The following is a 25491-nucleotide window of genomic DNA, read 5'->3' on the forward strand; positions in this document are numbered from 1 at the left end:
CACACCTATAATAGTCAATCTCTCGGCACAGTATTGTGCAGGTGCTCACCAGTTGAGAACCAGTGATATATATATATATATATGTATTAAAAGAATTGTATCGAAAAAATAGAAAGAATAATAATAATTGCGCATCTGTGTGTCTGGTTTCTGGTACTCTACGTTCTGCTGCACCAATTATATTTGTAGGTATATTACGAAAAATTATAATTGACAGATTAGTACCTATCTACATTAGTACATTATAGTAAGTAAATCCGAAAATGAAACCACGGCAAATTTAGCAGTTATTCTTAAAAATCAACAGTCGAAAATGGTCTAAGGTGTCATATTATAGCTGTCATAATCTAAAATGTAGGTTCCAAATATGCGAGTACACCATATTAGCGTTATATTATAATAAGTTCTTTCTTGTGATGTTTATTTTCAACCGAAATCATTTAGTATAGTGTGTTATGTCGCAAAAAAGGTATTGAGAAAATCATGGTTACTTGTATATTATAAATTATAATATAATAATATTCATACGCGCGCGCATGTGTTGACATTCATTTCTCGTTCGTTTTGTACAAGCCCGTTGCTGTCCGAACATTATTTATTGAACAATATAGAGAAAAAAATAATAACACCATATACCTTATATATTATATATTATTATTATATACAACACGTCCAGAACTACTCGTATTGCAACACATTTGGATTTGGCTCTCCGTATTGTATGATATATATTATACATCATATTATATGCACAATTTTATATATTTACTCACTGTTGGTTGGTGCTGTGAGATATATTTTATGTATCGTAATATATTTGATCAATATAATTGATTGATAATAAAATAAAAACGCTTGGTTTCAAAGGTCTATATAATATGAGTAGACATCAATGAACAATGGAAACAGTTTCAGACTACGTAATATAGTATATTATGTATAAGTATATACTATACTTACAGTTACAATTATACCTATACGTATGCACTATGTCTAAATAGTAAGCCAATATTGACAATATGGATTTCAATGACATTATACATATTATTATGTTATGAACGGTGAGCACTGCAAGTTCATCGACCTACATGGCTACACAGTCCTTGAGTGATATACCAACTTTTATCGAGGTATAAATTCTTAAGTAAATCTTATCATAAAAACACGTACATACTAACCTTTCATAATCAAAATTATTCATTATATCTCTCGTGACCAATATAGGTAATCTTTATCAGTTTCAAAAGCTTTTGATTTTTAGCAAATTGTATAACTCTTTTTTTTATTAATACGATTAAAGTTGACTTAGTACTCAATACACCGTAATATACTTCTATTGATAAAAAAAAAATACTAATAACTTTTTTTACGAAAATAATCCGTACTTCTATTTATCGTCCAAATATAATCATTTAAGTGTTAATAAATTATTTTCGATACAAAAATGTAGTTAACGTATGTGTTGCATACCGTCATAACTCGCGTAAATTGAATACTTACCAGTCAAACGCATACAAATCACATGGAGAAATATAATAATTTGTGTGCACATATTAATAACAATATAATATAAGGTAAAGTGAGAACCGAGAGAATACTATGCCCACGTAAAATATGTTCTTCTTCAGACTACAAGACTGGGCTGGCGGTCGGGTCTCTTTTTGGAAGAGACCATTAAACACGGCGGTTACAGTACGGCGTGTGCGGCCCATAGATTCCGCACTATTATATAATATATATATATTTATACCTAGTTGTGGCAGCGGGCAAACGATGAGATTTTAAACGCAATTATTTCAAGCACTTTCTTAAATCCCCCGAGCCTACTCACTATATATATATTTAAAACATACACTTCGCCCACAACCATCAAGGAGGGGAGGTAGGTATATTATATAGCCGATAAGTGTTGTTATTTTTAATATCATTATTCCTATTTCCCTAATCCTCCTCTTTCTTATTCTTCACACGATCGCAATCACGCAATCAAGACTAATTGATGTGCCCAATTAAGGTAAATCATTCGATAACAACAAGTTTTTTTTTTGTAAGGAGAACCCGCGGCAACATAGGCCATTGGGTGTGGGGTGGTACGGTAGGGGTTATTTTTGTATGTTTGTTTGTAGGATTTTAAGTGGGTAGAGTTGTAACACGTGTTTGTGTATATGTGTTAAGGATATGTTGCTAAAAATCCCGGGTGGTCACCCATCCGGGAACTAGCAACTGCGGCCGGTACGTACGCTCAGTGCGTTTTCGCAGATTGAGCGTACGACCGCGCCTCACCAAGCCACACAACAAGTTTAAATTATTATAAATGCATAAAATATTTTACCATAACTATATTATTAATAAAATATTATTTTATATTTGTATAACTGCAGGTAACAATATTTTACGATACGTACTTTGCCTACTTCCGATTTATAACGTGTATAATATTAATAACATCGTTTGCGACAACTCGTATAGGTTATATTATGAACCATTAAATAGGAAAATTAAATTCACCTGGTGTGACAACGGTGGTTCTCACACATCGTGTTAAAATGTCTAGCGACCTTGACCTACAGCAACGTGCGTCAGTCAAACGAGGTGTGAAGTATGTTTAACTCACGTCATTCTGAGTTCCTTTATATAGCGACGGCGAATGTACTAAGATTGAGGATTACGCATGCAACTACAGGCAATATCACTACTGTCTACTTATATTATTCTTATGGCGGACTGTCGAGTATTTTGTGGATATTCATAATATTATCATCCTAAAAGACAAGTAAGACTCGTAAAAAACACATTATAGTGTGACACCACGACATATTGTACCATGAATTCAGATTACGATTTTATTAGACAAACTAATTGGTCGTCGTTATATAGTAGGTATATCATAATATAAAATAGCTACGGTAGATACCTCAGATACCTGTATAAAATATAAATATATAATGTTATTGTTCAATCACGGATATGCATTTTTTAAACCCAATAGGTAATTAGTAATTAAAATAATATTGTTAAAAGTGGTAAATATCAAGTGTTCTAGTTCTAATGTTCATATAATTACCAATTACGATAATAAATATTAATAAAATATAAAATTATTATTACATAAATTATATTATATTTTTAATACATATTCGATAAACTGCAACCCAACGTTTTTAGTTTAAATATAAAAAGCACAATGAATAAAACAAATGGACGAATATAATAATACGTCTAATCATAATTCACACTACTTCCACTATAAATTATATCTTTTATAATGTACCTTGTCAAACAATATCCGTTAAAATATACAATATAATATTATAATAAAATAACGAAATTTCTGGAGAACATAATTTATTATAATGTAGTTTACTTTAAATTATTTTTATAATTTAAGCTTTGGAAGTCATGATAAGTGTTAGCTGAGCCAACTCACGTCAACATTATACAGTCATTTTTCCAATTATATTTACATGATGTTTTAATTTATGATGTGTATTAAATTTAACAGTTGTGTAATTTTATAGAAAGTAGTTAAGTACTAACCACTAGGTACTATATTGGACAATTTAGAACAGTTCCAAACCTAGCAGTGAAATATCTGGTATTATATCAAAAAAAGACAATTTAAAAAATAACACGAATTATTTTTTGTGGTTTAAAATAAAGATTACTTATTTGTTGGTCGGAAAAATAACGAAATAACAATCGTCACAGCGGTGATTTTCATTTCTATAAAATAAATTATGTTATTATAAAATTGAGGACAAAAACTAATTTAATAAATGCATCTAAGTATAACAATAGGTAGGTAATTTAAATTGTATCTAGATCAACACAATTAATAGTAACAAGGTGTATATACTATTAGTAGTATTTTACAAAATTTTGAAATTAAAAACAACCCAATTTTGATTGCGCATCATAATTATTTAAAAATATATTTACGACTCTCATTTACCGAATATTATGCGTACATGAAAATTGTTTAAAAAATTTTTAACAGACGCACATTAAATACATAAAGTTTCATTGTTTAAAATGACCATACAATTTTTAACCATTCAAATCAATAACATGATGATAAATCAATAAAAAAAACAGTTTAATAGTACCTATATAATTATGATATCACAGTTTTTATCCATTGAAAATATTTAAATGGCTAGATCACAACTTATAATATATTATACTAAAATAGTTCAAATCTTTACAATTTAATTTTAAATGAACATATATTGAAGTATAATGCATAGTAAAGTATGTTCATAATATATACCTACATTATAATATTGACTTTTAATTATGGTATATTAATACCTATGGGTTACGCCAGCATAAAAAAAAACAAACATTTAAGTATAGTATTATATATTTACTGATCTTGATTATATAAGACAGTGTACCATACTTAAAATTATATTATGTGATAACACGCTTTTCATCTCTATAATCATTAAATCCGATAAAAACGATAAAATTATTACTACGTACGAGTATATAAGGTGTAACAGGACTATTTAACAAATTTCCATTAAAAATATTACTATATTTGTCAAATAGTACTGTTACACCCTGTATATAGTCGTGGTCGTTTGTACCTTTATACAATATTATATTACTGTGGGGTTGAGGGACTCGCACTAAAATATACGTTTTACGAGTTTCATCTAACGTAATTTTCTCGTATTATAATATAGAGATATCTTCAACCCAACTACCTCCGATCGTATAACGATTATTATTATTATTCGATTTTACTTCAAGAAACACACACAAACACTTACAAAACGTGTTCTTAATATTATCTCCTCACCGCTCACGCCTATCATTAACGCACTTGCATATGTGTCTATTGTACACGGACAGGATAAGCCGCAAGTCCGAATACTACTTGTACACTATTATTATTATTCAAATGAAACATCAATATATATGACGCGATTTTGAGAAAAATGGAGTGTAATATCTGATGATGCCGTACATGTATATATTTATATTTCAATCGTTCCGTCGACCGACCAACGAGGAACCGTTATGTTTTACACAAATAAAAGAGCACCGGCTATGAGGATGGTGACGGAAAAAAAATATGAAAATGATGAAGTGTTCGGGGTGGGACATAAGAAATATCTAACATTAAAAAAAAATAACATAAACATAATAAATATTGGGATATATCCGTTCTCCGCACACTTCCGAACGCATATACATTAATTATTATTACCGGCTATTCTATACTGTTTTAAAATTCAAAAAATACCTAATAACAATATAGCACATAAGTAGACACTATAGCAGGATCACGAATCACCACAATGAGGGGAGACTATCGAACCTGGAGCTTAGGAGCTATTATATGATAATAAATATTTGATATAAAAATTTAAATAATAATATCTTCAGAATTTATTATACATTCCACCGCGCGCGTCGTAGTGATTATAATAACTGACCCACGTAAAGAAAACAGCTGCTCGAAGTTTTATTTTATGTATATATATTATTGTTATCATTATACCTAGATAGGCGAATAGTTAACGGCGGCACAAATTTTGCTTTTTATATTATATTTATATATACCAATTTATTCTCAGCCGACAATCTATTCAAACGATATACATTTATGTGCGTTTATTTAACGCTCGACAATATACGTATGTTTGTGTTTGTGTGTGTAATGGCATTCTAAGCATTTCGATGATGATAATTACATGGTTTGCATATAATATTTCAAACTCGTCGTCGGCGGCGTCAATGTGGTGTGGTGCACTGTGCATGCAACACACCATCAAATCAGCTCTGCGGCGCGACGGGTTTAATTGGAATTTTATTTTTTCTACCTTTGTGGCTCCTCCTGAAACCGCTCTACTGGCGTCAAAAACAATAATTATATATATATATATGTGTATAAATATATACCTAGGTATGTATGTGTACATATCATTACATACACGTGCGGTAACTTATAGTGGGGTGAAGACGCCAAAGAAATAAAGAGAAAAATGCATCGTTCGCGTTCTCCGATATGTATAGTAATCTAATACTGAATACTATATAAACACCTAATATAAGACTGAATTTTAAAAATTCTTAGAGTATGAACGTTATAGGTATAATTATTGTAATGACTTATAAGAATTTATAAACATATTATATACGAATCTACTCGTCTTATTTCTACAATTATTTTACTCTAAATATTTTTTTAGTAGAAAAAAACTTACAATCGATTTTTATTTTACACAATAAGCATAACATTTTATATTGGTTATTAAACAATAATTTGACAGACAAATGAATTGCAGATGTTCGTTTAAAATTATATTTACTTTTTTTTTTTTACAAGCATACAATTTATACTATGCTATACTATAATTTAATACATTATATGAATATTGGCTAAACGAATCAAATATGGTATGGTTAACATTATTTTGATGAAAGGAGCCACTCATCGACGACAATTCATATATCATATATCTGCAATTTGATATATTGAATAGACATTTATAAACACGTTAATATGTATTATCTTACAGAATATTTAATAATAATAAAATAAATTCCAGAGCGTTGTTGATTGAGATATAACTATCAAGTAAAATGTAGACGTTTATACTTTTTATATCATCGTTTTTTAACATACTCAGACAATAAAATATTCGGATGTGACACGAACAGAATTTTTTTATACAATTAAATTATTTGAAAATATTTGTTACGTTTCTATTTGCATAACTATATATTATTCACAGATATACGTAATACAGAATGTTTATATTTCGACTGTTTTAATGTTTACCAAAGCATTGAAAATTTGAAACAAAAGAGTATACAAAAAAATTAAAACAAGTTAAACTAGAGTCACAAATTATATTTTGTAAAATATATTGAGATAAAAGTTTATTGTGGATTTTCGAATTCGGATCATTGTGTAGTTTTATAATAATATGTAGTTGTGTTTCTCGTAATGATATTATGCGCCCATTATTATAATATATAAGTATAAAATAACATTATTCACGTGAGCGCGATCGTCCGTATTACATTTAGTTGCGAAATAGGAGGGGGGCTACAATCATCAATATGAGTAATATATAGATATTATACTGCAGAATTCGCCGCCCAGCTTGAACCATACTTGCAATTCACTTGCAAAAGAACAATGCAAGTCGATCGAAAAAAAAAGGAAAAGAATGGCAAAGAAAAAATAATAGAATAACGACAACACAACAGACCCAATAATTACGACGGGCACATGTAAAGTACAGTTAAACGGGTGTGACTCGTTTGTGGTCACATGTGGGTCGGTGTTTATATATTATATATATATGTGACGAGCGGCGCAACGGTATACGCGCGATCCCGCGCGATTTTCTTGTTTTCCCATTCAGTTTCTATATTATACTCCTCCACGCGTCCGTCTGTCGCACAATCGCCACGCCGCCACATCTTATCGCGAGCGTACGTTCCGAATACCTACAGCGGCGGAAGCAGTGGTGGCGGCGGATATTGCGTGTTTTTCCACATGATGTCCGTCCGACGACAACGATCGTGCGCCGAGGTGGTCCTATTACAGTGGTTTATTACTATAAACTATGTACTCTAAGACTATCGTTGACTCGAGGGAGGAGCTGTAATAGTGTATTATATAATATGGTGTAAACAAATATTACTGTATTAGATACGCGATGTTTAACCTATGCCCGTCGTATACTCAACTATGCAGTCTAATTTCAAGTTGGATACCTAAAACAATATGTATGAGTACATAAAAATAATAATATCTAAATAAATCATAACCAGCAAAAAGCGAGTACCAATTAAAGATGCATGTGTTAAATTAAAAACAATAACGCGTGAGAAGTTATTGATTTATTTTTGCTGATAATATAGCATAATGTTGGTCATGGCTAGCTTTATCAATAGACCCATCATTAATCGAAATAGCGGGTGAGAGATGAAGTAATAATAGTGCTCACGGTCAATACTTTTAGATCTTTTTCGACATAAAAATGTTAACAGTTATATAAATCTCGTAGTTAAAAACTCGTCAAAACTAAACACATCTACTTGACCCGGCTATTTCCACATCGTTAAACTACATACCTACATCAGGAGGTGTAAACTATGCTAATGTGCAGTACCTATATAGTGGTATATTTGAATAAACCTAATTATACAAAAAAAGAAACTGGATAGATTAATATTGGAATACGAAAAACAAAATACTAAGTATAAATCATAACTTTTCCAACGATCGTGTGGGTGTGTGAAAACAGCCCAAATTGATGATGGTATATTATGAGTCATATAATATTACCAACAAACAAAGATGGAGCCTGGTTGATTTTGCAAGAGTATGTGACTCACGTCAACCCCTAAAAGAAAGGGGTGTCAACGACCGATGTCCCTACGACGTTACGTAATCTTGTCCGTTCATTAGCATAATAAGTTATTGATTTTTGTGTTTTGACATTTTAAAAATTCTGTATCGGTGTTCCAATAACACAACTAGCTGTATATTTAATTTATATTAAAACCTTCGAACGATTCACATTCCAGAACTCAGCTGTTAAGGAATTCGATTATTATTCAAAAATTTTATAACAAACCAATAAAGTCTAAAATGTCGATAACAAAAATACAGCAGTTAATGCACAATAATTAATGATAATATATAATATATAATATATTATATAATATTAGTTGCACCACCTAATGTCACTAGGTGCAAAAATTTGTTTTTTTATATTTGTAAAAAAATTATGTCATATTTTTGCTAATTATAATAGTAATATAATATATTTACATGTATTTTAGCAACCATCATTTGAATAAAAAAAAAATATTCACATATTCCTTTTTCGTGACCTGGAAACTAAATTCAGGTGTGAGCCACCCCATTCTAAGCAGCATATATAGGTAATAATTGAAGAAACTAGCAATAAACATCCCTTCAAGTCTTAAAAAATGTATTGATACTTTTTGGTATTAAAAAGGGCCCAGCAGTTTTTGAGTCTATTATAGTAATATAGACAGAGTAGACGGACAGAACAATATCCATTTTTAGATACATTTAGATTTAGAGTTCTCCTCTTCACCAGGAACTGGTTCCTGGTTTTTTAACTGAGGGTAAAAAGGCAAACATTCATATAATATAAGTACACAAGAAGATAAATATATTATATAAACATAAAGCTAAACGAATATAATAAACTAACTAACCTGCATGTATATTCAAAAAGTATCTAGATTTATAATAAAGCACTAGGATTATTATCTGTAGCTGAATCGAAATATTATATTTATGTTTAAATACTAATAAAGTAATAAATATTTGAATACTTGTCTATAATGGTGTTAAGATGAATCTACACATCAGATTAACCAAACCATGATTCTATCATGCTATTCCTATCACTATAACGATAGTTGAAAAAAATGTTTATTAAAATTATTGTTTAAATGATTATAACTAGGATTATAACTAAACAATTTTTTTTTAAGCTTAACCTTAACTATAAATATGAAGCTAAATATACAAGTAATTCAGAACTCATAACTATTAATAGCATTATATTATATAATAAGGTTTAAACAGTTTTTTCTATATTAGTTGTATTGAATAATAAAAAATTATTGAAATATTTCAAGTAAATATATATATTTAGATGTATTGAGTGATTATTATTAATTAACACTAATTAATCTCGTGCATTTTTCTCATGTTGTTTGTATTCATTAGCTAAATGTTTATAACTCATAATACTTATAACTAGAGATGTTACGAACTATTCGATTTTCGAACCGAACCGAACTCTGGGTGTTCGGTTCGGTTCGAAAACTGAACTGGAAATTCTAAATAATCGAACCGAACCAAATATCTAATAGTTTAATAATCGAACCAGAGAAATAAAAATAAAAGTCAATGGAGTAACGGCTAAAATTATAAATTATTATTAAATAATTAATAATTAATAGATTATTAATATTAGTTCTTTAATGTTTACAAAAACAAGATAGTACGTGTATGTTTACAAAAAACAAACTATGTTGGTTCAACTGGTCTCAATTTTAAAGAGTTCAATGTATTACCAGTTGACTTTGTTTTCAAAAAAATGGCTATTATGTGGGTGGTTAAACACTTAGATCAATGGGTAGAGAAAAATGAAATTAGTAACAAAAGAGCTTTTCGATCTTTTCATGCTAAAACATCACTTTGTAAAAAATCAGTTGGTCAAAAATTTGTTGATTATCTTGGTCCTATATATTACAATTCTATGCCTTTCTCTATAAAGAAGAATGTTAATATTAATTACAAATATTATAACGCTAAAAAATTAATTAATTATTGGCTACTTGTATCTTTAAATGTAACTTAGGTTAACCTTATTGTATTGTATTTTATTTATTTCTTTTTGTATTGTATAATTACGCAATAATAGTGTTTTAGTTTTTAAGCATAATATGTATCAATTTATAACTCTCTATCTTCGCCACAAGCCTAGCTTACAGAAGATAGATAATTCAAATGTACAATTAATGTAAAACTGTATATTATTTGAATTAATAAAAAAAAAAAAAAAAAAAATGTTTGCTTGTTTTAAATATTGATGTTTTTCGCTTTTTCTTATTCTTATCAGTTATCATCATATTAATAATTAAAAATTAAAAATCTCATGCATAATAATTATTAACTATTAAAGTATTTAAAGTATTTAAGTAAATAGTTGTAAAATCTTTATTCAATAATTCTGAGGTATGGTGGCTAAATGATAAATAAATAAATATTAAATAAAATAATATCCAATTTAACTTTTAATGTTCGGTTCGAGTTTGATAAAATATTTGATGAGTTCGGTTCGGTTCGGGTTCGATTAAAAGTGTGTAAGTTCGGATCTGTTCGAGTTCATTAATTTAAAGAAAAATTCGGTTCGGGTTCGGTTCGACCTTAAATATTATGGTTCGTAACATCTCTACTTATAACTTATTTAAGTATTTAAATACATTTATAATATATTTATAAATTAAGCAGAGGAGCATAGGGGTATCCCGTAAAATGTTGGTCCAATACATACCTCATTTAAACTGTATCACCCTATTACGTATATTATATAGGAGTGTACTCGTATATTACGTGGTTTGGTAAGTACTTCAATAGTTTTACTATAGCTATATTAATTTGTTCTATTAAAGTGAAAGTGAAATGCATGAATTTAATAAGATGTACCGTCAGTGAAGTTTGAAGGTATATAATTGCCTTGCTTTTTAAGCTTTAAAAATACAAATCAATATAATTCCTTTTCCTAATTTATTTATAGTTATAGAGTATTCGATATTAGTTTTAACTATCTTTAAAGTATATATATTCCAATATCTTTTATCTGTTGCTGCAATAATACCATATCGATGAATCTAAATTTGCCGAAGTGGTGAAAAGTGTTGCAACCTAATGCTATTAGTTCGAAATTACAAGAACACGATTTAAATGAATTTTATTATAGTCTATAATATACTGAAACGAAGGAAACACCATCTAATTATTTAGAATTAAGAATTACAAATTAACGACACATGCATGGTGAACCAGGTCACGTGTATGACCCTACAAGACCTAGTGACCGCACTACACGGCTTATGTTGATTTCATAAACGAAATTCTACACTTTAAAAACGAAAAAAAAATTAAAATATATCAAACAATTTTTTGAGTTATTGAAATATATTCTTAACCGTGTCACGAGTTTAATTAATAAACAGCCAGTACGTTTCGCAACTCTAAACACATCTGAATAATAGGCCTCTTGCTCAGTCGCTCAGCATGCACAATAACCATATTTTATCCTCCCACTTCTTCACACGTCACCTGTGAAAAATAAACTGTGCAAAATAAATAGCTAAAAAAATATTCTTATAAAATAACAGAGTAAGTTTTATACACAGACACACAGTCTTGTATAGTAGTCTTGTATATATATGATACACAATATATTGTTATTTTTTACGAAGCACTAAATATCAGTTATAAAATGCAGTGTGAAACGTTGAAAATACAATATAGATATTCATCTATATATAAGTGTAGTGTCAAAACGCATTACGATTAGCAATTTTGCAGTTACATTTCACAATATTTAATGTGAATTAAAAACAAAAAAACATAAAACATTTAAACATAGATAATAGAGAAATTATAGCTAGTGACATAGCCCACTGAACTGTTTTATTTAAATTCCAAATGAAAATAAATAACAATAAAAAATACCTCATTTATTGTTATATTATCACGAGAAATATTGCCTTATATTCCAAAATTTAATATTCCTAAGTGTGTAATCATTTATGTTTAAAAGTATTTTTAAACGGTAAATATAGATCACAAAGTACTTACCATAAGTATTAACTTAGTAACTTAGTTTTTGTTTTTTCTTAAAGCTTAATATATGACAAAAAGTACCAAAATTATTTATATGGTTATAAGTATAACTTATTTACTGTTATTAATTTTAATTATTTTTAGATTCTGAGCGGAGCGGGGAATGTATTGATTTTACTATGATGTGTGTTTTTTATTTTTTTGTGTGTCTATCATTACGTTTTGGGGCAGTAAAAGTGCTTCGATTTTCGACTTCAGTACTTCGTTTCATTAAAAAGTGAATCTAGTTGGTACTTTGAAGGTCAAAAAAAAAAATTCTCAATATTTTTCTAAATAATCGGGATAAACAAACTTTCACCAAATGTCTATATAAGTATATATTCTATACACCAGGCAATTTTCAAAAAAATTCAATTTAAGTTGAACTATTTATAGGCATATGCAATTTTCGATCATAATTAGTTTTTTTTTAAAATTAATATCGATCAAAAATTATTTGTAGATTAGAAAAGTTTGAAAATTTAATACAAGGCTCCTAAAATAATATTACAATAGCAGTTGAAAAATAAAATAAATTCATAGTCAAAATTTTGTTTATAAGCATTCAAAGTTCGAATTTTGACAAAATACGTAAAAATCACAAAAATTCGCAAATTATTTTAAGCAAGAAATTCATAAAAAATGTTCTTTTTAAATTTAAGATTCAAAAATTTAGTACAAGATTCCTTACAAGTTTGACAATCTTTATCACAAAAAAAAATGTCCACCAGAAATTCAAATTCAATTTTTACGAGCATTTGAAATTTAAATTTTTACAACATTGAATTTTCACTAGATTTCTCATTTAGCGATTTCCTTATTTTGGTGTAACTCTAAAACAAATGACCATAGCTACTTGACATTTTCACTGAATGTTTATATAGGCATTTTCTATATTTAATAAAATTTTCAAAATATTTTGATTTGTTTTAAGCTGTTTACTGACATTTTAATTTTTCAACTTTTTTAGATTTTTTTCTATAAAATTTATTTATTTGGTAGAAAAGCTTGAAAAATATTAAAAATGCATACCTATGCACGATTTTTTTATAAGCATTTAAAGTTAAAATTTTGACTAAATGCGTAAAAAATTACGACAATGTTAAAATTATCTTAGATAGAAACGCACAAAAGTTTTTCTTTTTAAATCTTAGATTTGAAAATTTAATACGAGGCTCCTAATATATTTTTACAATAGTAGTTGAAAAATAAAAGAAATATATAGGTAGTCAATTTTTTTTTTATAAGCATTCAAAGTTTGAATTTTGACAACATATGTAAAAATCCTGAAAATTCGCAAATTATTTTAAGCTAGAAATTCATAAAAAATTGTTAATAATCTATAATATATCCTAGACAGATAAACCGTCTCTGCTAAGAATCGTTTTTCGTATACAATGATATAATATCATTGGATTCAAATTTAATTCCATCCATTACAGTAACCCACTTGTAACCTACTGTACAGCAGAGCGGCATCCACGAATTACCCACCTTTTTTCATTATGTATTCTTCACAATGTATATTGTAAGAATGTAATAATTGTAATCACCTCTGTTGGGAAGAATAAAAATAAAATAAGACACTATTACTGAAGTTTGCATTACTAAATTACTACATTACATTACTATTTTTCAGGGACATTCTGGTCTACATCACAAAACTGATTTAAGATACCGGTACGCGTTACGATGACAACAGCCTGTTGCTGGTCTGTTCTGTTGAATGACGACAATGCAACAGACAGACGGACGGACAGATCTACGAGTCCTGACCCGTTATGGGTTTCCTATTCAACGTCTGGTTTGATTTCTCTTTACTAAATTTGTACCTAGTTCTTCCCTCGTTGTTGTTGAGCATTTTTTTTAACGATATTTTCTAAACAAGAGTTTGATCTAAACTATTTTATTTTTAGAGGATTAGTAGACAATATATACATGAATATGGAAAATCAAATTTAAAACAATAGTAGTAGAGGTGTAGAATAGTAGACGGTGGCCAGTCCCAATTTGAATAAATTTATTCGCAAGGATTATATAAATGTTTTCAAACGGATACAAATATTGATTTATTGCACATTATATAATACCGAAAGAAGGTAAAAGCTCCAATATAATTATTAATTACCCAGTCTTTTACATTGAAACGTCGGAAGTTTTATAACGAAATAATATGTAGAATGCGTTGAAATAGCTCTTCATATTGACATGAAATATCAGATTACTATGTATGATCACAAAATAATATTAAGATAATATTAAAAATAAAAATAAAATTAAGATAATATTAAAAAATAAAAATAAAATTAAGATAATAAATTCTCGAAGAACATAGCGGAATACAATACGTAATGAAAATTGAAAGATACCATCATAATATAACAATTCATCTTTTAGTTTTGTTACGGATTACTTTAGTAAAATTCAAACTGAATTTAATATTAAAATGTAATTTTCTCTAACAAATGTAAATATTGGTAGATGGTAAATGCCTATATGTACACTAAAAGTCTTTATATTATATTTATAAGAATTTATATTATACAAGAATATAATATTTATATAGATACAATATATTATAAATTACACCGAATTCTTCAAATATAGGTAAATTTGATAATATTCTTCTCTTCATAAGGCATCAAACTAAATAATAGAACATTTTTAACTTCATATCTATTAACTACACTTCATAAATCTACAAATTTTTTTTTTTTACATACAAGGTCTCACGTAATACAAAGGTCAATAGCCGTAATCTACACTTTTATTTTTTGAAGTAAGTCTAGTATTTTCTAAAGTTTAAATTCACAATGTCACAATTCACCAAATTATTCTAATTTCATGGTTTGACATTTTGACTAACAAATCACCAATTTTTACAGTTGAGTCATTTAAATATTTATTATCATCAAAGTTCTATTTTGACGGCCACCAAACACAGTAAATAAAATAATTATTGTGATGTAGGTATATAGACGACTATATTTTATTAAGATTCAAAAGCTTATAGAATTAATAATATTATACTACCAAAACTTAATTGCAAATAATTTAAAAATCTAGCTATAAGTACCTTATTTACAATAAAATATGTACCTAGTAATTAACTAAAAAATTTTTTTAGAACTTTGAACAATTTTTAAATTATATGTATTGAGGTAACTTTTTATATGAATTCAAATTATTATACCTCAAGATTTAAATAAAAATTTTTATTTTTTAAAATTGACAGTTGCGTGATTTTATATTTATTTTACCTCATATTTGACTAATAAACGGTTTAAAAAATAAATATAGTTTAATTTGTCCTGCATCTTTTCATCGTAAGAAACTAATAAGCCTCGATGATATTCTCATGAAATATTTAACTATCAATATTACCATGTAATAAACATGTAATGTACCGAGGCCATTATGATTGTATGCCAGTGTAAAAACTAAAAATATTAACTCTAGATTCAATTAATCATGCATCAATTTAAAGCATCGAATTATTATATCTTAATATAGATAATTTTAAATGATTAATCAATATTAAATTAAGATATATTCTTATAGCGATAAACAATTTTTTTTTAAACACCATATTTTTACCTCTGATATAATAAAAGATATCATTGATAGAAAAATGTATTTCCATTTAACAAATAACAATAATACCTATGCCATTCATAACTTTAATATTTTGCACGAAAATCTATATCATTGCAATAGACGAGTGGAAAGTAAAATCGTATTATTTCCGTAGAATCTGGGTTGCATAAAACCGAAATCGCCTTCATCAGTATAATAATAACACGTAATAACAGTTATTATTGTTTCAACAATTTCGTTTTTTCTTCTACCTTTTCATTTAGTTTGATTTAAATTACATAAATCCGTGCATTTCAATTTTCACGTAAGGTAAAGAATAAAAAATAGTTACCCAATACAACCACCGACAACGAAGAAGAAAAAACGGTTAGTCCTACCCGTTCAACATGAATGCTTTCTCAATTCTAATTATTTACACATTACAATCTTAATTAAAATATTAGTTTCGGACTAAATAAGCTGAACTCGAATCCGTATATATTTAAATATATTAAAGGTACTACCGGGTTATCTCGACAACCAAAATATTTCCAAGTCTCACTATTATAATCATCCAGATTATCTCGCGTCTACCGTATTGCATAAAAAATAAATAATAATGTATAAGACAAGTATAAAATAAATATAATAAATATATACTAATAATAAATATTAATGTTTTAAATGAATTTAAATTCACGTGTATACAGAGTTATAACTATATCAATTATAAGCTATACATATAGCAGGATATGGTTTTTTAAAAATGATAAAAAACTTCTAAGTCGAAGTACATTTTTTAGACAGGTAGAAAAAAGTACAATTGCAAAATGCTTAATTCTATTTTAAACATGTACACGTTAAGTTAATTAATTCAAGTACCTACTAATAGTATAACACATAGGCACCAGAAATGATTTGTTTCGCATGCCAATTTTAAACTAAAACGAAATTTCAGAAAAGGTATTATTTCTAGACTTTCTAGTTGTAATCCGACGCGATTAATTATTGTTTAATGTTCAAGCGAAACCGAAAAAATGACATCGTAGTTATAAGTTACGAATGTGGAAAACAATAGACTTTCTCTTTCATTTCAATATTAATTAATGAAATCATAATCACAGTCGTTATTGAATTTCAAATTGGTGAAATCGATAAAGAAACCCTTCTCAGATTTTTTAACAAATGAGACGTTTCAGGTTACGTCAGTTGTAGCATTTTATAAACTTAAACGGGATTCACCAATTGGTTCTCATATAAAATCCATTTATAATCGAGTAAACTGTCGACTAATACAAAAAGTTACAAGTTTACAGCATAAGATTAAATACTACTAGCTGTCGGAAAACACACTATCATTATAGGTATAGTGTTGATGATGGTCGGTTTAGGCTAATGATATCTGGACAATTTTGATTGGCCCGACAGAATATAGCGCCAGTGGTATGTATACAAGGTTCTGTGGATCTAAACACAGTTTTAAAGTACACATAGAGGAAGCCAACGTTGAAAAAACCGGTTTCTTCATATTCTGCAAAACATGAATACAGTATACCTACTCTCTTATCTCGAAGTCCAGTATTTATAATCGTATGAATTGAGAAGATATTAGTCAGGCGTAAAAAAAAATTGCCATGTTTTTCACCAAGAAATATGCGAACACGTCTAGCCGGTGGCCTAATAACTTGCGGATCTACCCGTTATACCAATACCAAACTCCAACGATAAATTGTAAACAATTCGTCCATTAGTTAGTAATATATCAGTGAAATAAATTTCATAACTCAACTAATATCGTTCAACTTATTCGTTTACATTACGAAATTACACTTATATATTTAATGATTGCATATACACTAAGAACATGTCTTGACGGATTAGAAAAATATACGGTGAAAACAACTCGTGAACACGTCCTATTACGCGATGGTTGAACTTGAATTATTCACATATACAGGTATTGCCATAACTAAAATTAAATTGTATTATTTATAATAGGTATTCAGGTAGTGAATAATATACAACATAAATACTTAACGAATATACAACAAAATGAGACATACATATATTTGACTGCAATACCGATATACATATTATGTTGTATATTATATAGGTAGGAACTTATACATTTGTACACTCTTAATCTTAAAGATATTTTTTAAGTTTTATCCAAAACAATTAAATTTAACAGCTTAACTTATCTAACTAATTTTTATCATACTGCAAAACGTTCCATATATAAAAAATATTACGTACTTACTACTTGTAAACTTAAAAATGATCAACATTAATAAAAAAAAAGCAAATAGTGAATATATATACGTTAGTTCCACGAATATATTTTCTAAAGAAACCTCACAACGACGTACGATCGAACTTGTGTGCCTACCTACCTATATACAACCACGTACTATGTTATTACACATTTGCACCATAAGGTATCTACATAAACTTGCGTAAGTCTAATACGTATAATTTATATTATTAAAAGATAAATTTCATATAAAGTATAAATGATGGTTCGTGTTGGACCGCAACTAACATCATCGTCATAATAATATGTGCGACGATAAACCAAGGTATATAGAATTAAAATGTGTAAATACGTGCAAATATACGACTAACGATCGGATACAAAAAAGATAGCGATGAGAGATTCGCTACGTAATATGGAGTAAGAATATTGTACCTATAATGCTATAATAAAATCATAATATCGATCTCTGATCACTCACCCGATTGCTCTCCAAAGCTTCGGCGCTGTGTTCCTCCTTCTGCCTGAAGCAGTTGGTACATTTCGACTTGTTGAATATGTTGGGCGAGAACTTCTTACATTCACCGTTCCGTGTCATGGGCCCTACGGTCATCGTTTATTACGTACACTTTGACCCAACGACAACTACGAAAACCGACGAAAATCCCGCGAACTTGGTCACCACTGGACTTTGCGAAGCCATTCGAAACGAATTACGAATCTCAATATCGGAAAATTCTTTCCCGAATATAACGAACACGCGCGCACTGTATAGTATTACGAACGACGACACACACTAAACGGTTTCAATTAAATCATTGCTATACAACTACACTACACTGTAACACTGATCGAAAGCGCGCACCAACTACGAATGTTATTTCGGAGAAAAAATACGCTTACAATAAACACAACAACCGCGCACGCCGAAGGTTGGTCGATAGCTGCTGCTGTCGCCCGCTGTTGCTGATACCGCGAGGAACGTGCGTGGCCTAGTACCTCGGTCACAATGGAGGGGAGACCAAGTCGGTAACCAGACGTGCTTGCTGTTTATTCCATGAGCAGTGCCATCTATCGGTGCCATTCCAATTTGAGAAACGCTGTTCACAGGAAAGCTCAATTAGAATTATCCATTTAGGTACTTCTAAAAATTAATAATGTTGAGATTGTTAGCCTGAAGAGTGAAGAATAATTCAAAAAAATTGTAAGCCGTAGGTATGCAGTTATTTAATATAATAATAAATTTAAATGGATAATGGAAGCAATGCCTTTATTCACAACACAACATGAATTTATAATAAGATTTGTGGAGAATTCGCTTTACCATAAAAATATTTGTACTTATGATCTATAGTGATCTATAGCAGTATTTTCCATTACAATTTTTAAATTTTTTTTGTTTAGGTTAAGAGTCTTAATTTTTATTGCAAAGATTGAAAATTGAAAACAAAATTTCACGTAAGTAATTCTGTAACCAAAAAATCTAAATAATATATAAACAAAGTTTTTTCATACTTATTTTAAGTTTAAATTTGGATGAAATTATACATTAAAACCAAGAATAAAGTGTTTGTTTTAATTTAAAAATATTATTTGTAGGTAAATTAAAGGCATAAATTCACTTTAGCTACCCAGCATATTTTTTGAATTTTTTTTTCGAAATATACGCATTTCTGGGAGTTAAGAACGATGGTGCAAAAAAAAAACTGCGGGGACGCCATTATTTTGGAAGTTATAGCCATCCAAAGTTTGCGATTTTACGTTAATACGCATGCGCACAACACTGCTTTATAATGAGCCGTGGAGCGTAGGGCGTATGCCGATACACGCGTAATCACTGCAACTTTTAATTGACATAACTTTTGAGCGAATGACCACGCTAACGGCCATCGAGTCTGGCGACGGGAGGTCCCTTGAGTTTGACGACCGGAGCCACCATATTTATGTTACCTACTTTAACTAACAAGGTTAAAATTACTTGTTAGGTCATCCGTCTGCCCGCAGAGCAGGTATGCTCTCCCCCTCCCCCCACGACCCCGAAGGTTAGGTTAGGATTTAACTTTGGATGGCTAAAACTTCCAAAATAATGGCGTCCGCGCAGTTTTTTTTTGCACCATCGTTTTAACTCCCAGAAATGCGTATATTTCGAAAAAAAATTCAAAAAATGTGCTGGGTAGCTAAAGTGAATTTGTTCCAAATTAAATATTAAATATACACACAGACACAATGACATTTTCAAATTTAATTTTTTCAACAAAAATATTTCTAATCTACTGTAGTCTGTAATACTAATGCGGTAATGCCTAATAATAAAATAAATTAATTTAAAAGAACGCTATACTCACATGTATTGTCTCTTATCTCCATCTTACAAATTTACAAAATAGGCACTACATAGCAAAAATTGTTTTGCGCTGGACACTTTAAGTACCCCAGGAGTATTACTCCTTTTGCATTTATAATAAAATTCAAAATTCCGCATCACATAGTCAAGAATTTTAATTTTGTTGTAGCATGTTTCAAATAACATAATAATAAATTCAATTGAAGTTATCAGTTTAAGATCATCTTTAGTTTTTTCATTTAATTATTAAATTATTAGTTCGTGTTATCAAAAAAATAAAAACGCTACCACGTAGATAAAATTCTTCCCTATGCATTGTGAAATTTTAGTAATTTTTTTTTATTAACATAGAAGGAAAAATAGTTTTCCTGCGAAAAACAATTGTTTGCTTTGCTAAACACATTTTTTAAGACAGAGATTAACACAATATGTCAGGGATGGCAAATCCATGGGATGCGTGCCAGAGGTAATATGCAAAAAATAAAAATATTTTTATTACATATTATATATTTTGGCTATGTTATAATGTATAATATTTTTCATTACACGCTTGAAAAAAAAAAGTCATTTTTGGCACATAGCGTTCAAAATATTTTTTATCCCTGCAATATGCAAATATAACGTCCTCTTAAATTAATTCATTTTACTATTGATCATTAGTAGGTATTCTCGTGCAAAATAGTTTATTCCGTATTGTTCATTATTTTGTAAGACAGAGACAACACATACGGGTGTAGTATCCTCTTAATCACTATATTATAAAATAATAAATCATACCTATTTACATGGACGTATTTAAGCCTTAAGGGGGACATGGGGTCCTTGCCTTACCCATTCATCGTATTATATACTTTTTTATTATTGAGAATATTAACTAAACATAAACCAGTACATTAACTTCCATCCACTGCATTGGAAACAATATTTTTACTACTCTTGAATTATTATCCAAATATTTAAAGGCTTTTAATGCTATTTGCAAATATTCCTGTAACAAAATGCACATCTGAAAGGTCATTTTCTTCACTTAAGAGAATAAAAAGCTACTTAAGATCAATTATGGAAGAAAATCGATTGAATGGATTAGCATTGTTCAATGTACACCTTGAAATAATTATATAAAACCTGAAGAAGTAATTAATATATAATATGCAAATAAACACCCCAGACGCCTTCAGTTATTATAACTACAAAAAATATATTTAAAAATATGTCTCATTATACATTGTTCTAATAAAATGTTATCTTTTTATCAAAAACTTATATTTCGATTTATTTGGCCATGAATGATGAAAACGTTTTGAGAGGGAAAATATGATACCATAAGACATTTCTAATTACGCCCCTGCCTACTTAGTACTTAGTAAATAGTAATTTTGTAGACTAACCGCTAACAGACCGTTTTACTCAAAATCGTTTTTCGTATACAATGATGTTATATCATTGAATTTAATTTTAACACATCCATTACAGTGACTATCTATAAGCGCGTTTTCGCGGAGATACCGAGAGCAAACAGTTTGCTCAACTTTGCCGATTGTTTACTGATATGGCATATCAAATTTGTTCATCGCCAAAACGCGATTTGGTCTAAAAGTGATAAGTTCATTATAAGCATTATAATAAGCATTATCAAAGGTACCAGAAACACTAAACAACTTGAAATAGTCGTTTAGTGATAGCACCAAACATTTTAGTAAACAGTAAATAGTTTTGACATTTTGACATTTTGACATTTTGACACTTGGAGTGTGTGCGTTTGTAGAAAGTTTTTGCGACATTTTGGACTGTTGGAATAGCTAGATCTTTATGTAGAGTGTCGTTAGATACATAGTAGGGAGCTTTAGTTATTTGACGGAGACATTTAGATTGGAAGATTTGAATTTTGTTTAAGTTGGACTTTTTGGCTGCTCCCCAGAGTTGGATACCGTATGTCCAGATTGGTTTGAGTAGGAGTTTGTATAATTGTAGCTTGTTTTTTAAGTTGACATGTTGTGATGTGAGGAGATAACGTAGTTGTCGAGAGCGATTATTTAAGGCAAGTCTTTTGTTGTGGGTGTGAGTTGCCCAAGTTAACCTGCGGTCTAAATATAGACCTAGGTATCGAACATTTTGGGCGGTTGGGAGAGGTACATTGTTGAGGAAGATGGGTGGGCAGACTATTTGCCTTAGTGTGAACGTACAATGGATGGATTTTGTTTCGTTGATTTTTATTCCCCAGTCTTTATACCAGGTTGATAAGAGATTGAGATGATTTTGTACGAGGTTTGAGGCTATTTCGGGGTCGGAATGGATCGCTAGAAGCGCCTTGTCGTCGGCAAAGTCACCAGTTGTAGTGTTGGGGGTGGTAGGTTGATCTGAGGTGAATAAATTGAAGAGTAGAGGTGCTGTTACGGAACCTTGAGGTACCCCTGCGTGGATTGGTGAAACTTCGGATAAGGAGAAGCCAGATCGAACGGAAAAATGTCTGTTTTCTAAATAGGATTTAAATAATAGAAAATAGTAAGGTGGGAGAATAGATTTGAGTTTGAAGAGTAAGCCTTCATGCCATACTCTGTCGAATGCCTGTGATACGTCGAGGAAGGCAGCTGTGCAAAAATAAGCTTTTTCTCAAGAGTGTACGATATTTTATCCACAAGACGATGGACTTGGTGTATTGTAGAGTGGTTATGACGAAATCCAAATTGGGTATTAGGTATACTGGCTTCAATGATAGGAAGGATGCGTTTTAGGATAATTCGTTCAAAAATTTTAGAAAATAGTGGAAGAAGACTAATGGGCCTGTATGATTCGGGAGAGTCGGGAGGTTTGCCAGGTTTGGGGATCATAATGATGATTGAGAATTTCCAAAGAACAGGGAAGTATGACAGTCTAAGTATGGAGTTGAAAATGTGTGTTAAGAGAAGTAAGGTTTTTTTGGGGAGTTGTGTAGCTACCTCAGCTGTGATTAGGTCATAGCCTTTTACAAAAAGTATTATGTAATAAAACCTTTAATAATTAAAGTTTAATTATTAAGTAGGTAGTAGTCAGTAAATACCACATACCTATTAATGTATATATTACGAATTATAATATTTGTATATTGTATAACACTTCGAGTAATTTTCATTTTTTGTAGAATATTGGACTATCTGACTATAAAGTATAAATTATAATATAATATTTTACCACTATATGACCGTCATAGTTTTTTGAACTAGTGTCTACTACATACTACAGTACTACTGTCTACTGTCTAATGAGTAATGAGAATGACTAGTATAAAAAATAAAATTAATTAAAATAATAAATATAAATACTATAAATACTATAAATCTGTTTAAATGTATAATGCCATAACCTCAAAAAAAGTCTGCAGGGCAGCGCTCAATTGTACAGCGGCCAAATTTTAAAATGGATTTGCCTCACTAAGCGAAATGCTGATAATGTATAATTGTCCGACCTTATCTTCTAAGACCGTGATGTCTATCGTTTATGCCATAGAGTTACTCTATGCACATGGTAGATATTTTTGTAATCAGTATGTACTTTTAAAGTGCATATACTAAAGTACTACTTTAGTTGATAAAGACGATTTTTTCGTTCAGCAAATCTGCAATTTCGTTTTCTATTGTTTGAAGGTTTAAATTCGACTTGACGTGTACTGGTTTTAAATTTTGTGAATTTATTTTTATATATTATAACTTATTTATATCATTTTTTTTAAGGAAGTTTAACTATTTCTTAATATTTACTTTACAATTATTGTGGAATGCAATAATGCATTAGCATTAGATAACCAACAGGCTATTTATAAACACTGTATTTGCAAAAAGTAGTTATTTTGCTATTTATATACATTTATGTTTTTTTTGATATTATTCATTATTATATTATTTTCAAAACCATTTAAATATTAACTTAATTTTTTAGTTGTATTCAAATTAAGAAAAGTTAGCGAAATTAATGAACTAGTTTACAAAAAATCTATTTTTAATTTTATTCTTATATAATATCACTAGGTAATTAATAGGTATTATAAAAATTGTCTTGTTTCAATTATAATTATTATTTTATTTAATATTTCTTAGGACTTTGGTATACTTTATTGTGTATATATTGTCATTCTGGTTGAATCAAAATATTAAAAATTAAGTGAAGCTGAAAATAGAAAACGAGCATTCTTACTCTATGGTAAATACTATTTCTCTCAAAAACATATTATGACTTTAACCATAATATGATATTATATTTTTTTATCAATTTAACTATACATATAATATGATTAGCTACCTAATTCTCTGATGTAAGCACGGGTGATTAAAATTCGCTTGTGGCCAAGGACAAATGTCAAAATACATCAACACAGGATAGGGCCTACCGGGAAAATCCCGAATTCCTGGTGGGCCTATCCGCCACTGCAAATGTATCATATTTTAGTTTAATTTAGTTTTAATTTATATTCGCAATAGTATCATAAATATAAATGTGTTAAGAGATATACATAATTTAATAATCATTTAATTATTTATTGTAGTATTTTAAAATATTTTAGAATTAATATACAGTAACTATTATTAACCAATGTTATTTACGATGGCAGCAGAGGAGTAGTATTGTGCAAACAGACCTTCCTCTGCTGTCGGTTCTAAATCGAAAAAAAAACTATATAACTATAATATAACGCTATTCTTATACTAAAAATTAATTTCGCCGTTTAAATATTTCACGATACCAATGGATACTGGATGGCATTGGTGCTCATTTATTTGACTATATAATAAAATTAAAGGATTTAATGTATATTAAGATAATTATGTATGACATCATAAACTATCAACCATATTTATAATTTTCAATATTATTTTAAACCACTTAAATCAAAACAATTAAAGAATAGTTTCCTATCAAATCAATTCAAAGGCA

At 29.2% G+C, this 25491-nt stretch overlaps 1 protein-coding gene across 2 annotated transcripts in view; it reads right to left on the reverse strand.

The window, feature by feature from the left end:
- LOC107161976 (protein outspread-like) overlaps positions 1 to 19193 on the reverse strand; it is a 94060-nt gene extending 74867 nt beyond the window's left edge. The window contains exon 1 of one of the 2 annotated variants that reach the window (XM_015508635.2): positions 18724 to 19193. In XM_015508635.2, coding sequence (XP_015364121.2) covers positions 18724 to 18855 — 132 coding nt within the window. In that variant the 5' untranslated portion in view covers positions 18856 to 19193. The remainder of the gene's footprint in view (positions 1 to 18723) is intronic. The other variant, XM_015508637.2, reaches the window with a different exon arrangement.
- Between the last annotated feature and the right edge of the window lie 6298 nt (positions 19194 to 25491).

The sequence above is a fragment of the Diuraphis noxia genome, unplaced genomic scaffold (genome assembly GCF_037042655.1).
Source record: "Diuraphis noxia isolate RWA-SAM2 unplaced genomic scaffold, SU_Dnox_SAM2 contig0008, whole genome shotgun sequence".
Taxonomy (NCBI): domain Eukaryota; kingdom Metazoa; phylum Arthropoda; class Insecta; order Hemiptera; family Aphididae; genus Diuraphis; species Diuraphis noxia.